Below are 26,836 nucleotides of genomic sequence, written 5' to 3'. Positions count from 1 at the left end.
GACAAAAGTGAGGAGCATGGGACGAGTGCAGAAGATTTGGTCAATAGAAAGAGGAGGGAGATTTTGTAATGATCTCCTCTTGGCGTGAAGAGGATATTCTTGTTTTCAAGAAATTTCAGCCTCTTTACATATATAGAACAAAATATTCAGATTGCATTACCATTCAATTGCTATACTAGCCACGTTTATTTCAACGAGTCACATGTCATTTAGTGGATCATTTAATTTAATAAACTTGCGTTAATAGAATCACATCGTAGGTTAATTGACGATCGCATTTCATGCATATCATAAATTACATTATTGTAAAAAAAAAGAAGATTAAAAAAAAATGATCTTTCGCGTAGTTAAATAATAGGACTAATTCATAATTGATCCCATCCTATATCATTAGAATTAAATATAGTTTACTTTTCACAAATAAGAAAAACCCAAAAAATTTAGTTAGAATTGCATAAGCATTTAGGGATCATATTTAGGCTAGGTATGCATTTTTAATTAATACTTTGCAAATAATTGGAAAATAAATCATGTTATGGTTATGTACTTTGCTTTGTGTTGAATTTTCGGTTGTTTTGGTAGACGGAGACGGAATTGTTCGAGGTGGAACCATGCAATACTAGGATCTCCTCTTGATCTCCTTGTTGGGGGTTTACCCGCATGATTAATCACTGCATGTTAGTGGCCTAATATTAATATAGACCAAAGCTGCTTGCTAAAGATAAAATATACCAAAAGGGCATTAGATTAATCTAGCATAATCAAGTCCATGATCCATTAAATTTCTGGTTCGTAGAAATAAAATTTACTCCCCCAATCTACTTGGATATCTAATTGATTCTAACTTATTAGTGGCGACTCCAAGATATAAGAAAATTGAATGCAAATCGACCAAAAAGTTGCAATTAAGAGGGCCTGCTAGAGTCTGCCCTAGGTCCTTGGGCTTACTAATCCATTAGTTTTCCTTTGGTGGTTTGTCTCTGTGAAGGTCGTGACAATAATGAGTTGAAAGTTACTTATCCTTATGGAAAGTGTTGTGAAGCTAACGGAATCTACAATTCCAATATGCAAAAAAAAAGAAATTACTAAAGAAGTCAGCAATGAATGGTACGTGGTTCGTGGTTCGCGGTTCGCTCCGAATGTCAAAATCTTAGCCCGCCGACAAGTGGACTCATAGTAAATCTCTTGTCGACGGGCTAAGATTCCGAATGTCGGAATTTTCCCTTTCGATTTCTCCTAAATAACGATTTTGCGCCTCATGGCAAATCATTCCGAAAAAAACCAAAAATTCCAAAAAAAAAAAATCTCAAAAAGTGAAAGATGGGTCCATTCAACTGGCCAATACTATTTTTGGTAATTTTGGCTCTTGATTTTTTTAATCCCTGCCTAATTTGTTGTCAGAGTACCTTTCTGCATCGGTGACCATCCCCATAGTATCCAAGGGTAAAACGGAGCCACATATGTAGCAGAAATGGATTTTATTTATTTTGAGCAATAAAAGATAATCAAAACCACCTCTTTCATCATTGGCATATGTATAGTATCAAGAGAAGCATGGAAAAATAACAATTCTAGCGTATTATCCTTCCAAAAAGCAAATCTAAAGCATCTCTATTTTGGCCAAAAAGATGTCATGGTGCAAGAGGATCGTAATTGTGGGGTTTGAGAAAAGTCATCAAATGTAATTCTGTAATTATTTAATTTAAATGACAAATTGGGAAGAGAAATTATTTCCAAAAACAGAAATTTTGTGTAGTTACCAAACGTGTTTTTGTTCTGGGAGCAGAAATTTTATACAGTTACCAAATGCGTTCTGATTCTCTAAAACTCATCTAGAGAACAAAATAAAAAAAATTAATTCTAATAAGAATAACTTTTTTGGAACAGACACATTACTAAACAAGCCCTTAAAAAGCTTATAGAGAAAATCCTAACACTTCTTTTGGTTGCTCTAGTGTGTTCCCTGAGTTAAATTCCATCCACCACATGTACATTGTATTTGTATCCTAAATAGGAAACTTTTAGGAAAGCTATTAGAATTAGGAAATATACTCAAACCAGGAAACCTACCCAAACTGAAAAACCTATTTAGACCGGATTTCCTTCGTAGGCTCAAGTTCGAGATATATTGCTAGCATAAATTTACCAATGTATGGAAAATTTAGTAATCATATAACAAGTAAATGAGCAACATACTTGATATATTGATACTTTTTCGTATGAAAAATGGTGTTAAAGATACTTGTCTTATTGAAAATAAACCGACCATGAAAAAATTAGTAGAGACTGATGCATACCAACTCTTCAAGTACACAAGGTCACCAATTCCTACGAAAAAGGCGTTGACTATTTAGGGTACGAAAGCTTATGATAAATCACTAATACCGCTAAATTAATCTTAAGTTTTTGACATATGCGTATCAGCGTATACCCTTTTCCTTACTAATCACCGGGAAATGAAAAAAATTGTTATAATCACTCGATTATTAATGCTTTATTTTTCCTAGTGAAAAGTTACAGAAATACTGAAAGTCTATTTGTTATTAATTAGCAACGGTGTTGCACGATTAGGAAAAAAGCAACTACACATGTATTGATAACCAATAAGTATTCCATTAGTGACTACAACGTTTTTACTGCGCAAGTAACTTCATACTTGTGGACAGAAAGATTCTACAGTAAAAAAAAAAAACCATTGGAGCATTCATATAGCTAGGAATTTCGGTCATGTAATTAGTTATTTCACTTAACTTTACCGAGATCATCGATATTATCGCGTGTTCCCGAAATTATCACTACGCTATCGCGACAAACATCTGCACTTATTGAAAAGGCACCAAATTAACGATAGGTTTGTGATCACCGAAATACTATAGGGATGTTTTCCCAACGTGCTAGAGGCCTCTCCTCTCAAGTGCCCGGTTTCCTTTTCCTATTCAACGACGATCCATCGAACGACTTTCAACGCCCTCTTCGCTTCCCCTGCAGCCCCATCGGCAATGCCATGCGCCCGATCTCCTCGCTGTTTGATCGTTTCCGACCGTTTAAACTACGCCTTTCTTCGAGGAAACCGACGGGTGCCGAAGCGTAATTAATACGCCCCTGGTAGCGAGTTCCCCATGTTGTCACGCCCCGACCCTCGGGTACGTAATATCCCTACCAAATCGCCTCGGGTCATAATGATAACGTCTCGGGTACGCTATCGACCCATGATAACATATGGCACATGCGGAAACGATCAAACTCCCAACCATACAAAACAAAAGGGATAGTCAAACATAACACCCGTAACAGTAGGATATCAAAATACATATCTATCGGATAATAGCTAGCTCTATAGAGCTACAGACAAGGCAAGGTCAAATCCTCATCTACTCCAAAAAGAATCAACGGGTCCCAGCCTACGAACTTCATTACTTCGGACCTGAAAATGTTCCCACAAAGGGGTGAGATAAAAATCCCAACGAGTCAACGCCTAAGCCTCAACTAGGGCGATGATTCGTCCGTATACCATATCAGGCAATCACATATTCATATCAATCACATGCAACTTACTTGACATTAAGTCACGCAGATGTGCACCATGAATATAACGTGAGACCATGCCAACTCGAGACGATCATCGAGGCAATCAAGAACCATGGTACACTCAAACATAAAGCAACCTTGGACATCACACGTAGTCCATTTATTAATGATGATTTTCGTGAATGAAATTCTTTGGATCCATACAACGCAATGCTGGGGTCCATTAATTCGACTCGCACAACACAATGCCGGAATCGACTTCTGATAAACAGGCATCGTCCCGACTCCTTTCGGCGACGGCAACCACAAGCGATAACTCAATATCTCAAGTAGGCATTTCCCCTAAAGGGCTTCGGTCCGTCACAAGCTGCGACCGGCAACCGACAATCCATGACTCGACATGGAAGGTCGGGCAACCGACAAGTCGTGTGATCCGTACAAAAAGATACGATACGAACTTGACGGGCCACGAATCATCATCCATTATGTGATCACTCAATTCATCCATTAGTCATTCCACTTACTTTATTTAAATTATAACCGGATATCCAAAACTTGAACACAGGCCATTTTCATGCTACGTGCATCACAACAGACAATTGAATGCATATCGTTATCTACCAGCTTTTGCAAGTAAATACAGGATGGACAGTTATCAAACGATCATGCAATCATGACAGTCAATGGCCTTCTATTTATAGGCAATCCATGCTAATAAGTCAAGTTAAATATGAACCCAATTCGACTAGGTCAGCTAAAATCCATAATAACAAAATTATCGTTAATCAATTATTAACTAATCGATCGCTCTTAGCTAATCAATCCTTCGCTCACTATCAAGCAAGGCCAAGTACAAAATAAGCAATCTCAAATAAGACAGCCATAAATATGACTAACCCAACTGATTAGGGCCATTTAACCTAAATCCACTTTCTCGCCTAGCCGGCTCTAATCGAACTACCTAAACACCTAATAATATAGGAAGACTAATCCAAACGTAATTAAAGACCTAATCAAGGATTAGAGGTCAACTCACAGTCAAATACTCGAGTTGAGATTGGCGGCGGTCCTCGAAAAATTCTTCGATGCGAACCTCGAACTCGAATGATCCGCGAACCTTGGTTTCCGTCCAACGAGTCCAATTCTTTAATTTCTTTGGCCCACGGGCCCAATTCAAGGCCCAACTTCGAAGCCCAACAAGGTAAGATACGGCCCAAGTCAAAATGGGCTTCGGCCCCACTCGATAGGCCCAACTAATCTTGGCCCAAGCTCAAAACAGGGCACCCAAGCCCAGAAAACAAGGGAGGCCGAGACTGTTTGGGGCTGGAACGGCCACTACGGGGGGCGGCCGGAGCTGGGGTCGGCGGCCAAAGGTCGGGGAAGGTCAGAGGGTGTCGTCGGTGGTCGGTGGTGGCCGGAGCAGCGACGGCAAGGCAGAACAGTCCGGTTTCTCCAAAAACAGGGCAGATTGAGCAGTCCGGACGGCGACGTGTACAGTTTCAATTTCGGGGACTGATCTGGGGGTTTTCTTTAGATGGAAACGTCGTAGAGAGGTAGAGGAAGGTGTGTACAAAGTTTGGGGTGGTTTCGGGTCCGTTTGCTATGCGAACGGGCTCTGTTTCTCCAAGTCAGTCTTTAAAAACTGCACTGTACAGCAGCAGGGGAGGGTATTCCGGTTCTGTTTTTTGGTCGTTTGGGGCGGTGGCCGGCGGGATTGAGGGAGGCGGCGGCTGGGACACGTCCAAGGGTGTCTGATGAGGTTGCAGGTGGCCGGAGACGGGAGCTGGAGGTGGTGGAACCGGCGAGCTTGAGCTCGCACAGAACCGGCCCCAAAACAGGGGAACCGGGCTGAGCTTCTGGTTTTCCGGCTCTCCAGCGAGCTGCGGCGGTGACGGGCGGTTGAAGACGGTCGAGAGGGTACTGAGGGGTGGCGTGGTGGTGGTAGTGGGCGTCGGTGGCGGCTGGAACGCCGCTGCAGCTCCCAAAACGCTACAGCAGCAAACTCGGCCAAAACAGAGCAGGGGGGCTGAGTTGCTTCCAGGGGTGATTCCGGTGACTCCCGGCGGTGACGGCGGCGGTGGCAGCCTTCAATGGATAGAGGAGGATGTGATGAAGGTCGGGTGGTGAGCTGGTGGGGCGTCGTTCACTCAAGGGCAGCGAACAAGGGAGAGGAGCTCTGCTGGTTTTGCCCAAAAAAAAACAGAGCAGGGGGTAGGTTTTCTTAAAAACCTACGTAGAGAGAGAGAGAGAGAGGCGGTGGAGAGAGGGAAAGTCAAAGATGACTTTTGACCCAAGAGAATTCTAGAGAAAGGTAGGGCCCACCTACATTATAAACTTTGTCTTTTAATCTATAAAACCCTAGGGGCACAATCGTAATTTTCTAAAATTTCAGGGGCATATTGGTAATTTGACATATGAGGATAGATTGGACATTTGGCCATCCGATCGAGGGTAATTCAAGATTCTCAAGGGTTGGCTCGACCAATTTTAAGACTCGAACTCGAGAAATTTCAATCTCAAATCGAATTGACTAATCGATCGTATTTCGATTCTATTCGACAAACTATTCCAAAAACTAATCGATTTTCGATTTCCAAATTCTCAAAATATAATTTTGAGAGACAAAATGAAATTCACGGTCATTCTATAGTATGAATTTCACTATTTACGGAAGACGAGTTTCAAGGCGTCACACATGTGTTTTGTTTTTTGCTAATATAATTGTAGATATTTTTTTTTTCTAACTCTAATTTATTTATATGTCACGTAAAATATATTAAGATTCGACGCACTATCACAATGAAGTAAAGCGTAAAAAACGAGAAAGAAAAATCGAAACACAAAGTTTTATCCCGGTTCACCCTAAACTAAGGCTACGTTCGGTAGATGATTCCATTATAATTAGCACATCGCACATCTCGTTATATCACTCAATTGTAAGGGGAAAAAAAGTATATATTGCAATAACTATTCATGAGCCCAAGAATTCAAAAAAGAGTATGTCTATCATCATGCTTTCTTGTTGATAAGGAATATAAATCACACCGCAACAAATATGTATTCAAAATTCGAATAGAGTGAGGAGATGAGCACTCTCCTGGTCCGATCTTTACAGTGCCTGTATTGCTTTTGTTAATGATGTTTGAATGTATTGACCATTTGGTACTGTTGAGGCTTCGATAAGCTAGAAGTCAGTATCAAGATGATGCTTCATCAAGAAAATTAAGTCAAAACAGCATCGAGTTGCTTGTCCCCATGCAGGGATTAGCTTCCTACATAATCCAAATTCTTCAAGCAGATACTAAGCTCGACTGTGTAACTTCTTTCAGTTTATTCCACAAGAAAAGAAGGAAGAGAGAAACCAGGTAGATTGTATTGTTACAGCCTAAACTTGCGCGGCGTAATTGATTACTTCCCTGGAAGCTGATTTTCGAACTGCAGATTTTGGTGCAGTGAAAAAATGGAAACCATGTACTTTTAGCATCACAATTCCTCATAGGAAAACCTTGTTAATCTCCTAATGTGCTACGGAGTGTACCGTTCTGCAATCACAATTGCTGCAAAAATTTTCCAACGTCACACATTGCAAGAGCATGATCTTATTCTCAAATCCCATGACGAACCGAATCAGATAAAGCATCATCTGGACTAGGGTGCTATCTGAAATTACAGAAATGTTACAACGTTCAAATCCACCAGAAGTAGGAATCGGGAGGAACCTACGGCATGGAAGAATAACTGTCCCCCGCAGAAATTCGGAGAGACTGTAAACAGTGAACAGCCGTTGGACATCACCATTATGTAGTAAAAGATGTAATGCAAGCACAGATAGAAGCCAGAATGTTAGTCAAGCTTTGCTACACAAAAGCAGGAGTTTTGGAGTAGCGTTGCCAACACATTGCAGAAGACACGAAAACACATTAACTCCACTTTCTTCGACTAAGAAAATGTTCCGAGTGCGATTTCTCAACTCAGGCGCAATCCACGGGTGAAGCGGTCTTCAAGAGCGGACATAGAGACAGTTGTCCTACCTCGTCTTTCCTTCTTAATTTGGATTAGTTTATCATATACGCACCAGGGGAAGCTAAGATAATGATCTCGATTCAAACCCTCGTTGTAGCAACCCCAATAACTAGGGTGATACGTGACATGATACCAAGCAGACGCCTTTGCATATACATCAACAGCCTCAGAATCTGAACCACTTCCCTTTTCATTAAACCAGTTCCGAGCTTCCTTTCTCAGGGAATTTACAGCCAAAGGAATGGCTTCGGTATTCCACTTCTTGGAGAGAGATTTGGACATTTCCATTGTACAGCCACTGAGTATATCAGCCTCCGTTTTAATCTCATAGTACTCCATCAGATTCCCCAACTTGTAATCATAATTGCCTTTGTGATAGAAAGCGTCGTCGATGTATGCCTCGAATCCGTCAACTTCCATATCTGGGTCATAGGATCGCATCGCCATTTCCAGCGTGAACTTCCCGATAGAGCTTGATGCAAATGCTAGATCTTTGACTTCCCGGAAAAGCTTTCCGATCACGTTACTGGAAGGGTAGCTGGACTTGTCAAGCTTCTCCATGAAGTCCGGGTATGCTTTGGCGTACAAATGACGAGGCACCACAGCAGTTACACCAGTCTTTGGGAAGTCCACCGCAGTAGAGTGAAGTCTTGCAAGCTCTAAACATTCGGCGCTCATGGCCTTTTCCGGCTCCCTATCCGCAAACGCAGTGTGGGCATCGGCAATAATTCCGAGGCTGTCATTAAGCATGAAGTTTACAAAGTACTCCTCCACTTCCTGTTTAAGCGGCACCACCACAAAAAGAGTTGAGCTACCCCTTATCCATGGAGCATTACAAGAGAAATCAAGGGGTGAATTCCAAGGTCAAGAAGATATAATCAAATGTCGAGGCAAAGTTTTAGGAAATATTACCAGTTCTAAACCTTTGTGCGAAATCACACTTTATTGTCAAATATTCTAATACTCTCCCTCACGTGTAAGTTGAACTTCAGTCTTATAGCATGTTAGATTTTAGGAGATAACTGCCAACTGTATGAGATCACTGCCCACCTTTTCATTCCCTCATCTTTACTTAAGATATTAGGTAAGTCTCTCCTGGACAGTCACTTGAACTGCATCCTAGCACAAGCATGCATACCAAAACTTTTTCCTTAATGCACTCAGCAACAGTGCCTGACCAAATATATACCTTCTCTAAGTTTGACCAAATAGGGTTTCAGCACCAGTGAAGTTGCTCCGGTAGCCTTTATAGACACATATATTTTTTTTTCAGTTGAATATAGACACATTCGATGAGTGGCTCTTTCCCTAATCTGTGTTACTTGGACTGCGGTGTCCCGGTAACATAGCCCCTAACCACAGGTGCATAACCAGATCTTTGGGTTTAAGAATCCTATTGACATAATGGTTGAATTAATGAGCCGTCATACTCAACTGTATGCTTAGCGACTAATTTTCAAGCTGTCATCTGCTTGCAGAAAGGTGCAATCTTTAGCTTCTCAGGGGCTCTTCCAACCCAGGGCACGAAGAAAGAGAAGCACACAAATTTAGAAGCAAAAGGAACCAGTAAGAAAACAAAAAGAACATAGCGGGATCGACATGACATGATGCACACACGCCAAATTGCTCCAAAAGGATGAAATACAATCCAAGCATCATGTCAGACAAGCCAAGTTGAATGGAAAGAAAGACAATTCCAAGATGATGGATGCTGGATGTGTTCCCTACTATAGCCATAAGCGGTTAAATACATTTCACGGTATCAGAAAAAAGTCATTACAGGGTATAGAATTCCCTGAAAATCCTGAGAAAAAGCATTACCTCAATAGTGACATCATGATCCAACTGTTTGATTGGGGTAGGGGTGTAGTCCATAGGTTGTATCTGGTGATGCGGAACTAGTTCAGAATCCCAGGACACAAAGTATACATCTCCATCCAAATCACTCCCTGAACACTCATTTGGATGAGGCCTATTTCGGTGAAGAAGCGTAATATGCAGTAAGAAAGAGAAATTGTCTGAGATTAGACTCAAAATAAGTACAGATCGTATCATATTTTGCTATCTACTTTTATCTAGTAACAGTTGGTTTGGGAGGATTAAAAATTGAAAAGTTAACCAAATTATGGGAAGGAATTTCTCGACTCTACTTTCAGCTAGTAGAAGTAAAGGGAAAAACTGTGGATGTTTATCCAGAGCCAGAAGTATCAGAAGCATAGAACAACAGCAAAATAGAGAATCCTTCTTAGCAAAGTCGCATCACATGTACACAAAATCTACACATGAGCCTTGGATTGGTGAACTCAAACCACATACAAGAAAGAGATGAACCAGGAGCAAGATTAACAAACAAAAATTAAAATCTAGCCACCAGATCCCACTGTATAAACATCTATGCATTTATTCTCAAAGCTTAAAGGTGAATAGCAGGCCCAAAACTATTTCTAAAGAAGAACTGTCAAAATTATCCTTGGCTATGGAAGATGAGGAAAAGATTAAATTGGGTTACCCATCAGACCATGTATTTGAGACCCAGTACAAACATAATATCAGAAATTTTAGACCTTATCACTATGACCGAACTCAAATCAAAACATATAGTCAAAGATCCACAACCAAAAGCAAAAGCAAGTCCAAAATAGATCCTTGACAAGTGCCGGTGCAACTGAGGTCATTGCAGGCCAATAACAAGGCATGTTACAGTCATACCTTTTTCCTTTTTGTGGAAAAACAACACAATCCACCATATGATGTAAAGCTGGCACATCTACGGCGGTTAGAACACGCACATCACCTGGATGTAAGCAAGGATTCTTGGCAACAACTACATCTCCCTTAACGACAGAGCGTTGATCAGAGTCAGTACCAATGAACATGATTGACCCATCCCCCATCTGTTTTTTCCTTCTTCCGGAGTACTGGACAAACACCTGACCATATTCTAAAGTTCGGGTCTCGTCAAGGCATCCCATCATCGATCTTCCTTCAGGAAGAAATATCTTTGTCTTTGTCCGCAATAGAAACAATTTTGTTGCTCTGAATGTTTGCAGCATCATTGATAGAAATGGCTCGGCATCAGGCCTATAACCACACATTAACATTTCCTTGAGGATGTTACCATTCTCGCCGGGGGGCATTACCTCTAGAGCTTCTTGTGCTCGTAAGGGATCAACTAAAATGGCATTTAGCTGATCTACAGCATCTCTTTGTTTTTTCTCAAACACGTGATCCGGAACACCTAGTGTTGAGAGAAGCGTGATCAACTGGCGATTCAGAAAGCAGGGCTGATATTTGCTCCATGACAAGACATTTAGCTTTGTCTCATTCGATTCATACTTGGACATGCTCTTTCTGAGTGACAGTTTAACACACGACGTCAGATCAACTGCTACAACGCCTTTATATCCGCCATAGCGAATTTGAAATGCAGAAGGAGTATAGCCCTCGAAGCCACATTTTCTCGCAACTTTCCAAGCGAACTCTACAGATATTTTCCCGATTCCATCAGAAAAGACATAATTTATGTTATGAACGGAGGATTTGGCTTCAACATCCGGAATGACTTCAACTTCATGTCTACCAACATTGAGAGTTTCAGTAGATGAACTCAAGGATTGGCCGAGTCTTGAGGCATATTTTGCCACATTTCTTATTTGACTGAATTCACCCATCTTTGCCCTAATAGTTGCAGCAGTACACCCATTTGTTGGAGCAAACATCCAAGCAGAATTTTCGCGTAACTGACTGGATGAGTAGGCAAAAAATTCAAACTTCTTATCACCTATTCTTATGCCGTTCTTCAGTACAGAAAGGATTCTTTCATATATCTCTGCCCTTCCATGTCTCGAAGCGGTACTAGGAGATAAATTAGTTGAATGGAGTTTATTCAAGTCCTCATCCACAAAAGAAATGCGGATAAAACTGTCGATATATTCAGAATAACTCCGCAACACATGATTTGAGACATTAATTTCTGGATCAAAAAAATACACCCTGCATGGTGTTATTTGGACCCTATGTACATAAACCAAGCCAGCATCTAACGTTATTGAAGACAGTTTTGTAGTATGCCGGGAGGTGAGATATTTCTTGTACTGCTCGATAAGCCACTTTGAAGGCTCATAACAACATTCTTTCAAATGGAACAGTTTGTCTAAGGCATCTGAGATGATGTCCTTGTCTATTTTCCATAGATCAACTATTCGATAAAAGGAAGAATCAAGACAAGGTCCGGCTAGACAGCCATTCTGAACTAACAAATTTATCTTGAAGAGGATCTCATAAGGCAAGTCAATTCCTCTGGGAGGGCCAACGATTGGAACTAGATCCACACTGCAGGAAAAAGGAGAACCAACTTCCATAGACAATGTTCCATGGGTTTCCTTATAATTGATAAAGTTTTCATGAAAATCTGGAACCGTGCATTCACAGGGTATCTCTAAACATACAGCAGAAGATTGTCCAATGCAACCCAATGTAGTAAAATCAGTCGCTCTCACCCACCGGTCACCAGAGCCATCTTTAAAAAAGTTGTAGCGAGGACTGTACAAAATATCCTCCGAATGCTGAACTACTTTTTTATATATACAGGGAGCCCCATACAGCTAACATCCACAAGAAGAAAAGTTACAGAAATTTATCAAGTCCTCCTCTATCATGAGCAGCATACCATGCAGAAAAGCATGCATGGTCGAGCGATATGTGCAAGCGTAAGACAAAAGATAAAGGACCGGGCTTCTTTATATCAGTGGAAGTGAAAGTTTCCTCATAGAGAATCCAAAAGGGGCTGAAGCCCTGAAAGCTGGCACTATATCAAGGAAAATCCATGATGTCTATCAGTATATCTGCATCTAAGGAAAATTTTCCACTACGCCAATAGTATAAAGTTCTGAACATTTAACTTCACTGAGGCCCTAAAACATTCAAGTAGGCTTCCTATTTTAATGGTTTCCTAGTTTGACTACGTTTTCTATTTTGGATATGCTCCTGTCTATATACATAAGATGCATCTCATCCGTGAAGGGCATCCGAGAGGTGGCTTCTTCGTGAATTACACCCTGAGAGCTTTTAGTGTTGAAGCAAATTGGATCCTCTAAGTAAAATTTATGAAATTCCCTCGTCAAATTAAGAGATTATATCGTGAGGAATTGTGGGGTTAAACAATATATGAGTTATTAGGTATAATGAGGGGTCGGGAAACATTGAGTGTTCAAGTGTCTAGAGTGTGGTTGTAATCTCCATTATATCGCTTAATCTATCGTAGAATTCCTTGATGCTCTCCTCGCGGATGTAGGTTACCCGACCGAACTACATAAACTTGGTATTCGATGTATTTTCTAGTTGTTTATTTATCGTTCGATCGCTTGTTTCCGCAACACTATCAACCACGGAAAATAGCATTGAATGCCATAAATCTTGTGCACAAAATGCAATCAAGTCAAAATCTTTTCATTGGCGCAATCAAGTCCTCTCAGCTAAACTTTTTTGTTTTTTCTATTCCTGTTATGTGCTAGTTCGTCTCAAACTATCGGGTGTGCATTAGAGACAACGTAACTAGATGTTTTTCAAGAGGGCTAAAATTTGATTGCACAAACTTAAACATTCAAAACTTGATTCACTCTATACACAAATTTTACTTTTTTTTTAATACAGTTATCTCTATCAATCAAATTGCATGCAACATAAATACAGATAGCCCTTAACATATCTTCAATAGGTGTAATGCCACCAGAGGTCCACGTATTTTTCTCCAGAAATCAAAATCCCTCCACCTTTTTCGACTCTAAAGTGTCACTCAAATTAGTTAAAAGATAAATACTTAAGTGACAGTCTTTAATCTACTGTGAAAATATCAGTTTGTTTTGGATCACAAAAAATGAATTATAAATTGTTGTGGAATCCACTTCCTTAAGAAATTGTGCTAACGGCATGTGGTTACTCTCACAGTAGCCCAAAGACTATTATACTAGCGAAATCTTTTTTAAAATGTTCCACATTAGCCCCTCTGTTATATATATTCTCTTGTCTACATGGACAGTCGAAATATTAAGTTGGACGTCTAAACACATGTGTGGGCCCTGGGCCACACATGTAAAACAAAAAAAAATTGAAAGGAAAAAAAAAAAAACAGAGAGATAGAGAGAGGAGCATGCACCACGGCCATGGGCACTTGATCTGGAGTTTGCAGCCATCGCCCACTCGAGCTCGAGCTCGCAGCCGCCATGGCCACCAAATTTGGATCTCGCCAAACCTTGAGTTCGCGGCCATGGCCACCAGGTGCGGAGCTTGCCATGGCCACTTGAGCTCGAGCTCAAGCTCGCAAATGGTATAGCCACCAGATCTAGAGCTCATAAAACCTCGAGCTCGCCACCTTCATGGCTGCATGTGCGTGTGGTTTAGTTTTCTCAATGTCGGCCGCTTAATCATTGGTGCTTCAGTATACCATGTTCTTGATTTCCAAACTAAGTACGCGTGCATCCTAAGACAATAATTTCAACCATATCTTCTCTAAAGAGACCTCTTCCACCATCCCTCTCCTTATTACTGTCTTAAGTCTCTCTTGAACATACATTATACTGGTCCAATTCATTAGGTAATTCCCTGCGTATTGTAAATACTTCAGAACTCATCATTTACTCCCACAAACTCACTACCTTGACCCTTTATTGCAATCTAGCCCAATGACCCTTTGTGTCCCAAAGTGATTAGATGAGAGGCTAAACCGAATACACATGGGAGGATAAAACCACGATATTACCATGAAATAGTAAATTAATCTCGTGATCTGAATGAAGTTCCACTCACCTGAATCACAAGATGCATTGTCGATCGGCTTCTTGGACGGTGCAGCTCGACCCGCCAGATATTCTCGTTGGATAACTCGAGCCTATACTCTGTACCGCGATAAGACAGAAGAAACCAGAACTTTCTCGGCGCTGTCCATAGATTCACAGCGACATTCACCCCTGTCCACAGAGTAGAGAACCTTCTAGCTGATACCTGGCAGCCAAAATGCAAAGCAATTCCTTCCATCGAATGCGAAAGGGTCCTCGGCCTCTGTACAATATCGTGCTCGGCCTGGCGAGCAGTTAGATGAGAAGCTCCATACTGGAAATCTAGACTAGCCGATGAGATAACACCATTGGCATCTTCAGGGTCCATAAACTGGACAATAGCATATGATCCAACCCCACGTTTGTCTGGTCTAACTTTGATGGCATAAACGGTGTCTTTCCCAGTCCTTTGCTCCAGGAATCCCCTGACTGTATCTACAGTCACTAACCAAGAGAATCCGCCTATGAATATGGTCTTACACATTGTACTTATAAGAAGAACTTTATAGCACTCCGTGACGCCGTATCAAGAACTTCACCAGCAATGACAGATCAGCATCGGCCTAGCGCCCTTGACCAACAAATTGGACTATTCAACTCCAAGCGTGAAGCTTGCGATACTGAAAGGGGGAAAAATGAGATAGGAAACATGAAACTTATATGAAGTGACGGTGGGATCGATTTTCAAACGAATGCTTGAGCACTGCTGTTTGAAAAAGCACTCGGAGAAACTATTTACAGGCATAACGGGTTTCGATCAGCATTGTACACATGAAGCAAAAGAGCGACCGGCATCGGGAAAACACCAGAGCAGCTCACAAGTTCAGGCAACCGTATCGACATACGGCAGTGATGGGTTCTAATTAAAACTAATAAAGTTGCCTTCCCCAAAGAGATTCACGTGCAGACAATCATGAATTCTTGACGGGAGAGAAACTAAGGAATCGAGAATAAGAGTCCTTAGCCTACACCATCACGCCACAACAACTCGAGCAACACCCCCTCCCCCCCTCTTCTTCCCGACCCAAACCACACGATGATCGTCACATGGAGCCCGCAATCTTGGACATAATGTCACGGTACAGCAAGAGAACGGCGACCATCAAAGAAACCAAGCTTGACTGACCGAGAAGAAGAAGAGGAAGAAGAAGAAGAAGAGGAAGAGGAAGAGGAAGAGGAAGACGTGCAGTTACCTCGAAGAGCTCGCTTGGCAGGGAAGGAATGAAGGGTCTGTGTCTGTGGCGAGAGAGAGAGAGAGTGGAAAAGAGAGTGGCAGAGAAGAAGAGGCGAGCGTCTCCTTCGTCGTCGTCGTCAACCTCTCGGTCACCAGTCAATCTAAGTCACTACTCCGTAATGATAGGAGAGAGGAAAGCAACGTGCATGAGCTAACTTGCTCGACAAGGAGGCAATCGCAAACATAAATGTAAAATTTGCAAATAAACCTCATTAAGAATCCTAAACCTTGATGCCTTTTTTATAACCCCGTGAGATTAATCGGACACTAGTCAAGACTCATGATTATTTTCTCCGACATTCCGGTACTTCGAATCAAACTCGAGATCTTTGGTCCTCGATTTAGTCATTAAAGAATTTCGACTTATTTAATATGTTATATCATTTTATCACTTGCTATTGACATATTGATCTAAAGTTATCGATATAGCATTGATTTAAGAATATTGAAGAGAAATTTTAGGACATGCGTAGGGACTGTGTTGCCCTTCCACCGGGGACAGAACTTCGAATTGACCCTCTAGTCGCTCGACCATTCAAATCCCATATCGCATCATGCAAGAGTTTTTCTTTTATTTTAAATTTTCATTGTTATACAAGCTTTTAAGTTATTGATTGGTACGTATTTACGAAAGATTCCAAACTATAATTAATGGAAAATTTTACCCGGTGTGCAAGTCGTAATGTGCGGGAAGTTTTCTATATGAAAAGTTACTTACTAATTGCGGATGAGGTTGAGCTTATCCTTATGGAAAGTGGCATGAAGCTAACGAATCTTGCACTTCAAATTTAATGAGAGAACAAGAAATGACTAGAGAAATCAATAATGAATGATAAGATGCCAAAAAGTCAGCTGGCTCACTTCGAGTTTTGTACCTACTCCAGGTGGAGGGCCAATCGCTGTGGAATATACTATGAATGCATGAAGTACAGATTTTACAATCGTTCGATTGCTCGGGTGTTTCCCAGGCACTAATTATACCCAAAGTAAAGCAGCAAGTATTATATCATAATCTTTTGTAGAAAATTCACTCAATAAACGTACAGGAAAAAATAAAAATCTTAACACTTCCTTTACTGTGTGTGTATATAGGTAGAATTTCCATCTCTTCATATATACACACACAAGCGCGATACTTGGATCCAAAATAGGAGATATTTTTCAGGAAATCTACTCAAATTAAAAAGCCTAACCAAATTAAGAAGGTTGAATTTCTTTGTGGACTCAAATTTGACAAATATTCTAAAACAAACCCAATGCAGGAAATGTTATTAATTATTTAACAAGTTAATCAGCGACGTACTTTATAAAATTGATACTTATGCATAACAACTCTTTCACTTGGCTAAGCCAGTGTTTATTGCAGACACAATAATTGGTACCCTAAAAGAAGAAGGAATGTTGAAATGCCAACAGGCGTGTAGTATTAAATTCACCCGAAGCAATAGTGCTCGTTTGGGAAACGTCCAGTGCCAAGTTACTGAATCAAGTCGTTCTAAAAAATTAAGATCTCATGTAAAAAGTTTTTGATATTTAGAAACCTATGTAAAAGATAGTCATGTAAATCCAAACATTCATCTATCCTCCATAAATAGATCGGCTGGCAGCCGCTACTCCTCCGGTATGAAAATAACTATGCATCATCCTCATACCAGTGGCAATTTCGAATAGAACAAGATTTCTTTTTCTTATTTTTCCATTTGAAACGGGTTCTTATTGTATTTATGTACTCTTTCTAAATTCAAGGACTGACTGTTGATTCACAAATAAACTATGAAGAAGTTGTTAACAATTTAGAGGATGAAAGCTATTTGTCCTTATGATAGATCGCTAATCTCGCAAAATTAAATTTAAGTTTCTGACATATGCTACAATTTTCCTTACTAATAACTGGGAGAGATAAAAATGGCACAATCACTCGATTATTAATGCCTTATTTTTCTCAATGAAAAAGTTAAAGAAATGCTACTTAATCGCATCCTAGTAAGTTTTAACAGTCTATTCATCTTTAATTAGCAACGCTTACACGATATGAAAAAGATAAAAGGAACTTCATATGTGTTGATCGTCAATAACTATTCCACAAGTGCTACAACGCTTTTACTGCACAAGTAACTTATACTCGTGCACAGAAAGATTCTACAGAAAAAAAAAAATAACTATAAAAGAATTTATGTAGGCAGAAATTCCAATCACGTAAATATTTATTCTCAATGAGGGAAAAGCAACTTTCGATCTATCGGCGAAGTGGCTTCTCCACATGCCAACTAAACATGCTGGAAATAAGTCCCGTATCCCACTTATTTTTCCCACGGGCCAAATATGTCCTCAATTCAGGGGAGGAAGACAATAGCACGTCTTCGGAAGAAACAGACCGAGAAATAGAACACGCAATTGCAAGTGAGAAGATATATCAAAGATTGGGATTTGCTTGTTTGAAGCAATCCCGTCAAATGGTCGTGGCGGCAAAACCAGCCTCAGCATTAAAGGTTTACAAACAGTTTTCTGCATCTCGAGGAAAGACAACAGCAGCTTCAGTATCACAGCATAAGAAGTTAGACAATGAATAAATGGATATTGACATCCTAGTCCAAATGACTACACATCAGTCCAATGTGACACCGAATGGTGAAACCAAGCCCCTAAACATTACGTACAACTTATTTTGGCCTCAGAACTATCCATAAGTTTAATGAAATGCATTTACACAGGCGGTTCGGGAACAATTAGTAAATCTCTAAAAGTAAACATTACAGTTTTGAACCAGGATCAGTTCCACCTCAAGAAGTGAATAAATCTGCACTTCTCAATCAAATGGAACAGAGCCTCCAAACCAATCAAACAGCATAAGCATCCTGTGGAAAGGGCAATTTGTTAGTCAATTGCATGTAACTACGGTTATTGCAAGCTTAGGAAATCAGATAATTATGAATGAACGTGTTTATGAAGTTTCAACTAATACTGACTGTAAATTCATTAAGTCATAAACCATGTGAATTAAATGACAGGTAAAGACGTCAATTCCCAGCTTGCATGTAGTGGACGTAATGCCAATCGTACTAAAGTAGGAGCTCAATGAAGAAAACCACTGCTCTGTAAGATCCCTTGGACATGCCGAAATTCAGTAGTCATAATTTAACAAGTGCCTGCAGAGAGGCAAAGAACCCTTGCAGTTTCTCATACATATTGTGCTGGAAGAACATAGTTTAAGGTAATTGTTGAAAAGGTCAATCATTGTGCACACTCAGTCAATTTTATCACCACCTCATAATCAGTTCACTGCTGACATATTTGACATGGTTATTATCCGCGACTTGCTAACAAAAAATCCATCAAGGTGACATGGTCCTATGTCCAAGGAGAAAGTGGACATTGATACAGAGGGATGCAGGAACAGCCACTGAGACAGCTTATATTCTCAGAAGGCTGTCTATGATATAGCAACAAAATTGATCAAGGTCCTACATCGAAAGGGAAAATGGAGATCCCAGAACAATAGGAAAGACACGACTAAAGAACATAACATAATAGGTAAAGTCATGATTTGTTCCAATACGATGTGCATAGAAAATGGACAGAAGAACAACAAAACAGAAATAAACCTCACCTATTCCGTGAAAACGCTCATAAGATCATTCGAAGAAAGTTGCTCCAATACTGGGATAGAAACTTTTGCATCCACAAAGTCAAAGCTCGGTTCTCGTTTGATTCTACTCGCACCATTCTCCGGATGGACCTTTCCACTGTATATGTGTTTCAATGGAGGTCCAAATTCATCAACTGTGAAGAGACTTGGGTTGCCGGATCCCTTACCAACAAATCCTAGATCCTTTAGCGATCCTTGATCAATGGCTTCACCTGACTTAGCATCATAAGAACCCTGGATATTGCAAAAATTAGAAACAGCACCTGGCTCTTGTCCAATGATGTTATAGTTTGCCGATGGGTTCCGAAGTTGGCAGCTACTGCTACTGTCAGCATTCGCTAAACTAGACGACAAAGTCGGTGAAATGGAACCTTGTACAGAGTACCCACTAAGTACACCAGGGGTTTTGAGATCTTTATCCGAGGCCAGACCAGTATTTAAAGCAGCATTGCCTTGATATGACGGAAGACTGTAGTCAATAACAGTACTTCTATTGAAGGTGGAACTCTGGTTTACAGAAGCAGGACTACCTGCTGCTTGAAAACCAGCTGATGACTGGGGAACAACAAGACAAGATGGTTGCACATTAATTAAACGGCTAGGCTCCGGGAGAGGCTGTTGTGGTAGTTGTTGCTGCTGCTGTAATTGCTGCTTATGCTGATATTGATGCTGCTGTCTTTGAAATATATCCATCAAAGTGTTATTACTCTGAATACTTGACCCTGGAACAATGTTATTGTTTCCAACCGTACTAAGGCTAGTAGCCTGCCATGGTCCAAATCCCGAAGAAGCATCCTGAGTCGATAGAATGGACTGTTGATACTGCTTGGAGACATTAGATGGGCATTTAATCAGAGGCTGACCAAATGCCACACCATGTTCAACAGGAAGACACTTGGATACCTGCATGGAAGCTTGTAAGAGAGTTGACTGATCGAATGACGGTAACACTAGGTTGCTTGTAGGTCGACCCAAAAGCTCAGATTGCAATGCTGCTAATGTCTGTGGAGGAATCTGGCCAGAGGCTGCCAAAGCTTGGATATCAAATCTTCCCAGGGGACCCAACTTGACATTTGGTTCTCCAGGTCCACAAAATGAACTGGATATCCCACCTTGCTGCTGAGCTACTCCACTTAATCTCTTCAAATATAACCTAAATTTCTGAAATTATTTGACACAGCAAGCAAAACTCAGTACCCAGACAAGATGACAATATGCAAACTAGATCAACTACACATTCTGTGCAAGTGACAACAAATAATATCATGTTCAGTTCAACAGCGGTTACAACAGTATTCAGTTTCTGCAAAACCATTGAATTCTACAAATAAAAATTTATTCATCCTACATCAGCATCAAAAGCAGTTAAAAGAAATAATGGCAAGCACAATAACAAGTTAATTTATTCAACTTTTTTCTGTGATTGACCAATAATGTAAGTTCCACGCCATTGCAACGACGCCATTTCCTTTCACAAGTTCACAACTATTCCTACTTGCATCTATGCCACCTCTTTTCATTCTTAACTGAATGATCACCATAAGAGGACCATAAAAAAAAGAAAGTTGATCTGATGGTAACTTCTACCAAGAACCAACCTCCAATACTCAACCAAGGACCAAATGGCTTGATAACAATTCTTATAAACCCGCGGTACAGCGAAGAGGTAACATGTGATTTAATGGTTCTTTTTCAGAAAATAGAAAGATTTGAGCTACAAAATAGCCTCTGCATTGAAAACATTCTGAACTGTATAGAATCCTCACATCAAGTCCCTTCAGCTACTGTATTCAGAAAAAAGGAACTTCCCAAGATATCTACAGCCGATTTAGACTTCATCAAGCAAATCAAGGCTAACCTAAGATTATGATCTGATGCAGCAATGCAACATTCAGCAATAGGCTCCCTTTCAGTTTTCAAACATATCCAAAGAAATTAAAGCCTCATCCAAGTGAAACCTACAGTAACCTTAAAATCCACAAAACCAAGTTCTTCCGCATCAAAAAATTGAAAAGCCGCATTTCTTTAATTTACAAGCATTTCAGCAAGAAATCATAAACAGAATTACAAGCAGCTAGAAATACTAAAGTGGTATGTCGAAAAAATGCTCTAAAATTTCATTGATACTACAGCTCTGCCATCAAGGATTTTCAGCTACAACAGCCAAAAATCCTACTGATTGGACAAAGTTCACCTTCATCCCCACGCAATGCTTATTTGGAACCTTCCAAGCCTGCCTTACTTCTAGCCATTTTGTCTAGTATCTGTCTCAAAGTGCCAAAGGATAAGAATTTCTTTTGACATGAAAGAAGAAAATAACTTGGTAACACATATCGACTACTTGGGCCTCTAAATTTTTGACACAAAAGCCTAGATGTTTCTCATAAGAGTATATTGGTCACCATTCCCTGATAGAGCTATCAATATAGAAGAAACGATGTACGGCCAATGAAAACTGACTGGCATGTAGGGAAGGAGAAATAAACAAACCTGCAAATGACTTGCAACATTCTCCCTAGTTAAGCCAGGAACATTCATCAATTCTAGGATCCGTTTTGGCACAGCCTCTGAAAAAGAAACCAAAGTAATCATTTCAGAGGTAGCAAACAGTGGCTACAAAATTGATGATGCTTATGTCCTGAAGACTAGAATGAGGATACCTCCTTCACTATTTCTAATTTCAGTTCCTTCATATCATGATAAAATCAGCACACAGAGAAACAAAGTGCAAAATTACGGTCTAAGACCATACTGTCAATTCCAAGTTGGTTTACAGCACTGACAAATTGTTGATGGAGCTCCACCGACCACACTACACGTGGTTTCTTTGATGTAGCAGGATCATCACTATCCAATTCAGGATCATCTTCTTCTTTAGGATTGCTGCGCTTTTTCTGGGTTTTCGGCAAGCCTTCCGCCCCTTCATTAACAGCAGAACCATCAGCATCATCACTTCCTCGCTTCTGCCGATCATTATCTTCTAAGCTTCCTGAATGCTCAATCTCCTTATTTCCATTCCATTTTTTCCTAACAACATGTTGCCATATATTCTTAAGCTCTTCAGGGCGAATAGGTTTAATAAGATAATCACATGCCCCGTGTCTAATTCCTTTCATAACAGCATTCGTGGTTCCATCACCAGACATCACTGCAGTAGGATTCCGTCAAATTTAGTGCTCATAACAAAAGGGAAATCCAAATCTCAAGCAAGCAAAGTAGTACTTACTAATAACAGGAAGGTCCATCTCGAGCCCAACATGTTCGAGGAGTTTATAACCATCCATATCAGGCATGTGAACATCACTTAAAACAATGTCAAAACAGCCTTTCTTCTCTCGGAGGAGATTCAATGCCACAGTTGCCTGGGAGCAAGTTGTAACTGCATAAAAAAAAAAAAACGCCATCAAAAGAGTTCACCAGAGTTTACACCCCAAAATTTCAGCTAGCTCTAAATTGTGAACTAGTTGCTTATTTATCATATACATTGTCACCCAGAAAATTATGGCTTTGCTAAGCCAAAATGAAGGAGAAAAAAGGGAACGAACTGCAGATTGTGGCACCAAACATCACTTTTTTTACGATAGTTTCTCCAAGCAATACAAAGGGCATCTAACAACAGTATTACCCAAAAAAAAAAAAAAGGGTCGTAAGATGCCCTAGTGAGTACTTCCATGCTGTGATATAGGCGGTGTGGAGATTATGATATAGCAATTTTCCCATTCCTTACATCATCTTTAGGATACGAATTGGCTTCCACAAAAATGAGGTATAAATTTAATTCATTCAAAATTAAATGACCTCATAGTACTGTACATGTACAAAGTATAAATGGGTTGTAACCAGAGAAGCGCCTCAAACTCATAACCTCAACCTTGAAGAGCTTTGTATACTTGCATACCTTGTACATCTACCATCAAGATATCATTGTTTAAGACCGAGCACTCTTCCATTATTTCTTTTCCTCTTTCTAATTTCACTACCGAATATAAATAAAAAATAAAATAAAATAAAATAAAATAAAATAAAAAAAAGAGATGCTTTGCTTGTCTGGAACCAATTACCTCCATCTTTTTTTCAATTAAATATAACATTCAGGGTCTGAATTTCCTCAAACAAGTTTTTCAGCTTCCACTTTTGCGTGCTTCCTTAAAAGAAATATCCTGTAACAAAAAGTTAACCAACGCAATGTGGCTTTCAGGTAGTGTCAATTTTTTTTTTTGGCACTTCGCCTTTCCGAGAACCAAATTCTATGGATGATTAAGTGCTACATGCCACCATCCAGACCATGACCAAACATGCTCCTCATATTTTGCTACATGACTTGTTTCCATTCCTGGATGCTCTCGAACATTCTCCATCAACCAAACATGCTCTCGGATTCTACACTATGTTTGGATAGCATGATTTGTAAACAAGGGAAAGCCATGAAATAATCACTAGAGAAAAGATGAAAACAGAAAAGAATGAATTTAAGTTTATAGAAATTTGGATGAGATCGAGAGAATGAAACGGCAACAAAGGAAATAAACAGAGATCAAACAAAAGTGACATAAATGATAAGTAAAAATCAAATCCACCCTAATCATCCAGCTTCTGGTGAGACTTGGAGGGATTCAGAAGTTACTTAAAATTAAGAAGAGAGGAAAGAAGAATCTCCCCATATTCATTCAACTCCTTCCAGTTAAACCAAACAAACAATGCACTCTACAAGTCCCTCCCATAAATCTCTTCTCTTCCCACCAAATCTCCCCAACCAAAGATACTGTCAGTTATAATATGAATTTAATCATTCATGTGTCATCCAATCTCACATTTTCCTCAAGTTTTCACAAACTTCCAAATGAAAAAAATGAAACTAACTGTTGAGTTGTAAAAGCTGGAATTCATGGACAAAGCTAATTGCATATACACGATTTCCAAAAGGTCTAGAAAACAAAAGGTCTTGATGAAATAGCTGCTTACTATCTTGACATTAGCCCTTTCTTCTCTGTCACAATTTCAAACCCATCTATTTTATAGCAAACTCTTTTTCTATTCCACAATTGCCATGGCAGTATGATTCCTCTTTGTACCTATGCAGAAAGTGAGGGACAATAACTGTACATTTAAGCTATTTTAGTTATCAAATTTACTCTAATAGAAGAAAGGCAGTATACTACGCATATCCATGGAACTACAGATGTCTAGCAATAACAGTCAAAAGCCTTTAACTCTCGCATTTGCTGAGATTGTTGGTATCGCACGGTTAGTGGTAAGAAAGGTCCCAGCAATCCACAGAACATCCTCAGATAGGTCCATTTCCTCAAACAGTTTCATTTTCTTTATAGTATGGTTCTACTTCTTTGTCATTTATTCCCTCCTTCTCTACACCTAGCACTTCACAGCACATGAAAAGGAGATGATATCATCTCTAAATCCAAGCAATAAGTAGTAACAAATGAAGTTACCAACAAAATGCCATCAACACTCAAAACCCCAATATTCCAGGTTATACTTATTGAACACATAACTCCACTGCCTCAGATACCCAACATATTTTCAGCCATGATCCATCAAGAGAAGTTGTCCATCTAAGATTGAGCAATATGTGTCATCTGTTCTCACTCTGTCAATCTATTACAACTAGCAGACGTACTTAGAAATATAGCTTGATCTGCCCTAAGAGCAATTGCTTTGAAATGAAAGAGCATGCCAACTTTACCAATAACCCACTTCCATGGGGATCAATTACCCTATCGATCCCCACTCAAGCACTTGGAAGTTGGACTCCACGGTCGAGCACGAAATAGTTACTTGAGAACTAAGACTACTCAACCTCACAGAAACCATTTCGACTCACCAAGACGACGGCAAAATTGGAAATTCGCGCGCGAACTGAAAACGAGAGCGGACGAAACTAACGAAATCGGGCTAAGTAATCAAGCAATCTACCGTTATACGAGCAGCGGCGAAGCATCTGCTCCAGCACTCTCAAGCAAATGAGGTCGTCATCCACCACGAGAACCCTCAGACCAACCGGAAACTGACCAGGCACGGCCAAATCGCCACCCCTGCTCGAGGCGTGCGGGCCGTAGCCGCCCGCGCCCGGCGGCTGAACCACTCTCTGCAAGGCATCCATCGCCCGGACCCCCTCGAACCAAGAAAAAAAGGAACGTCAAGCTCTAGCCCGCACCAGCATCCGTGAAACCAGGAAAGCGCCGCTCCCCGACCGCCAGGGGAGGGGAACCGAGTCGACGACGCCGAGCGTCGACGGATCTGAGAGCGTTGAACCCTAGAATTCCGAGCCGCAAGCGAGGGCGGGAGGTGGGACGAAGCCGGCCCCGTCGGTTGCGGATTCGGAGAGAGGTCGGTAGGACTAGGGACGGCGCGATGATTGACGAAGGGAGGGAGAAGATGACGGTGATGATGAGGTGATGAAGAGAGACTCCATTGAAGTCGACCCTTTTTTTAATCGTGTGACGACGGCGACGATGATAATAATACTAAATCACTACCGGCTCTTCTGGTCTTCCAATTGCAGTGTGTTTTTTTTTTTTCATTTTTCTTAATTTCATCATTTAATTCTCGTTAAAGTGAAAATGAAGCCCCGACGTGCCGCGGCGTTCTTGACGAGGGTTCTGCACCTCACGCGCCGTCTGAGAGGTCCGGTGAGCCCCCGCCGCTGCGATTTATGACGTCATCAATAGTCAGCATTTCAGCTTGTGATTTTATTAATTAATTAAGATTAAGGTTTTGTTTTTTTCGGGTCGAATTGAGATTAAGGTGAAGATAATGTGGGTTGATGGGTGGGATAGGTGGCGAAGAAGAGTCGACGCGGGGGAGAGGAAGCTCCAATAATTGGGGCGCGGCAGTCGATGGGATAATTGTGGCCCACCGTCCGTCCCAGTCCCAGTCCCACCCGCAACCGCCCTCGCGTGTGGTTTAATCTGTTCTGAAGTTTTGCTACGTCGCCGTTTTTGAGGAAGCTAATAGGCTAATATTTGGACCCCCCCAAAAAAAGGGAGCCTAATACTAGTAGCCTAAGAAGCACCAACATTCTCCAAAGGCTTTCTTGTCATGTCTGAATATCCGATACTCTTCGACATGCCATTGACACATTATTAGCGCTCCAAACACATTAATGACACATGAATTTAGCATGCCGATACTTTCGTCACGAAAGCGCATGCGTGATGAAATGACCGAAAGAGAGGGGAAGTGTCTCGGGATTTTGGGGGTAGCATATCTCCACCAAGCTTGCTCTATGAGCAAGGCAAGGCCCCCTTATGGGCTAATTGCTCGGGGTGAAAAAATTATCCAAAAATTTCTCAATTTATTGTATGGCGGCCAGTTTAATCCTAAACATTTTAATTGTGTCAAATTACTCCTAAGCATTTTTGATAATTTGCCAATTTAATACTAAATCTTTTAATTCTACCAATTTTAGTCATAAACCTTTTGATGATTTGCCGACTTAATCATATCTCTGTCTTATGTGGTATTGCTAGCGCCGACCTAGACAAATTTAATTTTTTTAAAATTTCCCTGATTTTTTAATAGTTTTTGTTTTTTTGTTTTTGTTTTTATTTTTAT

At 40.5% G+C, this 26,836-nt stretch overlaps 3 protein-coding genes across 5 annotated transcripts in view; 1 reads left to right on the top strand and 2 right to left on the bottom strand.

Annotated features, from left to right (window-relative positions):
• Positions 1-26,836, top strand: part of LOC115739986 (loganic acid O-methyltransferase-like) — a 222,458-nt gene that overhangs the window by 82,367 nt on the left and 113,255 nt on the right. The gene's annotated exons all lie outside the window — the stretch shown is intronic.
• On the bottom strand, positions 7,495-14,930 carry LOC115739985 (RNA-dependent RNA polymerase 1-like). The gene is made up of 4 exons (XM_030673309.2): positions 14,356-14,930; positions 10,261-12,155; positions 9,373-9,523; positions 7,495-8,328 (listed from the first exon to the last, which is right to left on the bottom strand). Exons 1-4 carry the CDS (start codon positions 14,866-14,868, stop codon positions 7,495-7,497), a joined length of 3,393 nt encoding a protein of 1,130 aa, XP_030529169.1. The 5' UTR covers positions 14,869-14,930.
• Positions 18,013-25,746, bottom strand: LOC115739997 (two-component response regulator ORR21). Of its 3 annotated transcripts, none has more exons than XM_048279471.1 (7): positions 25,196-25,746; positions 22,491-22,643; positions 22,017-22,412; positions 21,755-21,831; positions 20,168-20,425; positions 19,226-20,086; positions 18,013-18,473 (listed from the first exon to the last, which is right to left on the bottom strand). In XM_048279471.1, the coding sequence occupies exons 1-6, from the start codon at positions 25,380-25,382 to the stop codon at positions 19,226-19,228; spliced, it is 1,932 nt and encodes a 643-aa protein (XP_048135428.1). In that variant the 5' UTR covers positions 25,383-25,746; the 3' UTR covers positions 18,013-18,473. The 3 variants fall into 3 exon arrangements, with proteins under 3 accessions (XP_048135428.1, XP_048135427.1, XP_030529187.1); XM_048279470.1 differs by having other exon boundaries at positions 19,226-20,425; positions 25,196-25,337; positions 25,373-25,746; XM_030673327.2 differs by having other exon boundaries at positions 19,226-20,425.

Source organism: Rhodamnia argentea, chromosome 5, assembly GCF_020921035.1.
Source record: "Rhodamnia argentea isolate NSW1041297 chromosome 5, ASM2092103v1, whole genome shotgun sequence".
NCBI classification, from domain to species: Eukaryota; Viridiplantae; Streptophyta; class Magnoliopsida; order Myrtales; family Myrtaceae; genus Rhodamnia; species Rhodamnia argentea.
The sequence above is the reverse complement of the archived record's forward strand: the minus strand, read 5'-3'. Positions and strand labels throughout refer to the sequence as shown.

Excerpts from the sequence above, each read along its gene's own strand:
- LOC115739985 (XM_030673309.2), bottom strand. The coding sequence starts at position 14,868 with ATGTGTAAGACCATATTCATAGGCGGATTCTCTTGGTTAGTGACTGTA. Across the intron at positions 9,524-10,260 it reads TTTCCACAAAAAGGAAAAAG|GCCTCATCCAAATGAGTGTT; the intron begins GTATGACTGTAA and ends TCACCGAAATAG. Across the intron at positions 8,329-9,372 it reads ATCATGATGTCACTATTGAG|GAAGTGGAGGAGTACTTTGT; the intron begins GTAATGCTTTTT and ends CCGCTTAAACAG.
- LOC115739997 (XM_030673327.2), bottom strand. The coding sequence starts at position 25,382 with ATGGATGCCTTGCAGAGAGTGGTTCAGCCGCCGGGCGCGGGCGGCTAC. Across the intron at positions 22,644-25,195 it reads TCGCCGCTGCTCGTATAACG|TTACAACTTGCTCCCAGGCA; the intron begins GTAGATTGCTTG and ends TTTTTTATGCAG. Across the intron at positions 22,413-22,490 it reads GATGGACCTTCCTGTTATTA|TGATGTCTGGTGATGGAACC; the intron begins GTAAGTACTACT and ends ATCCTACTGCAG.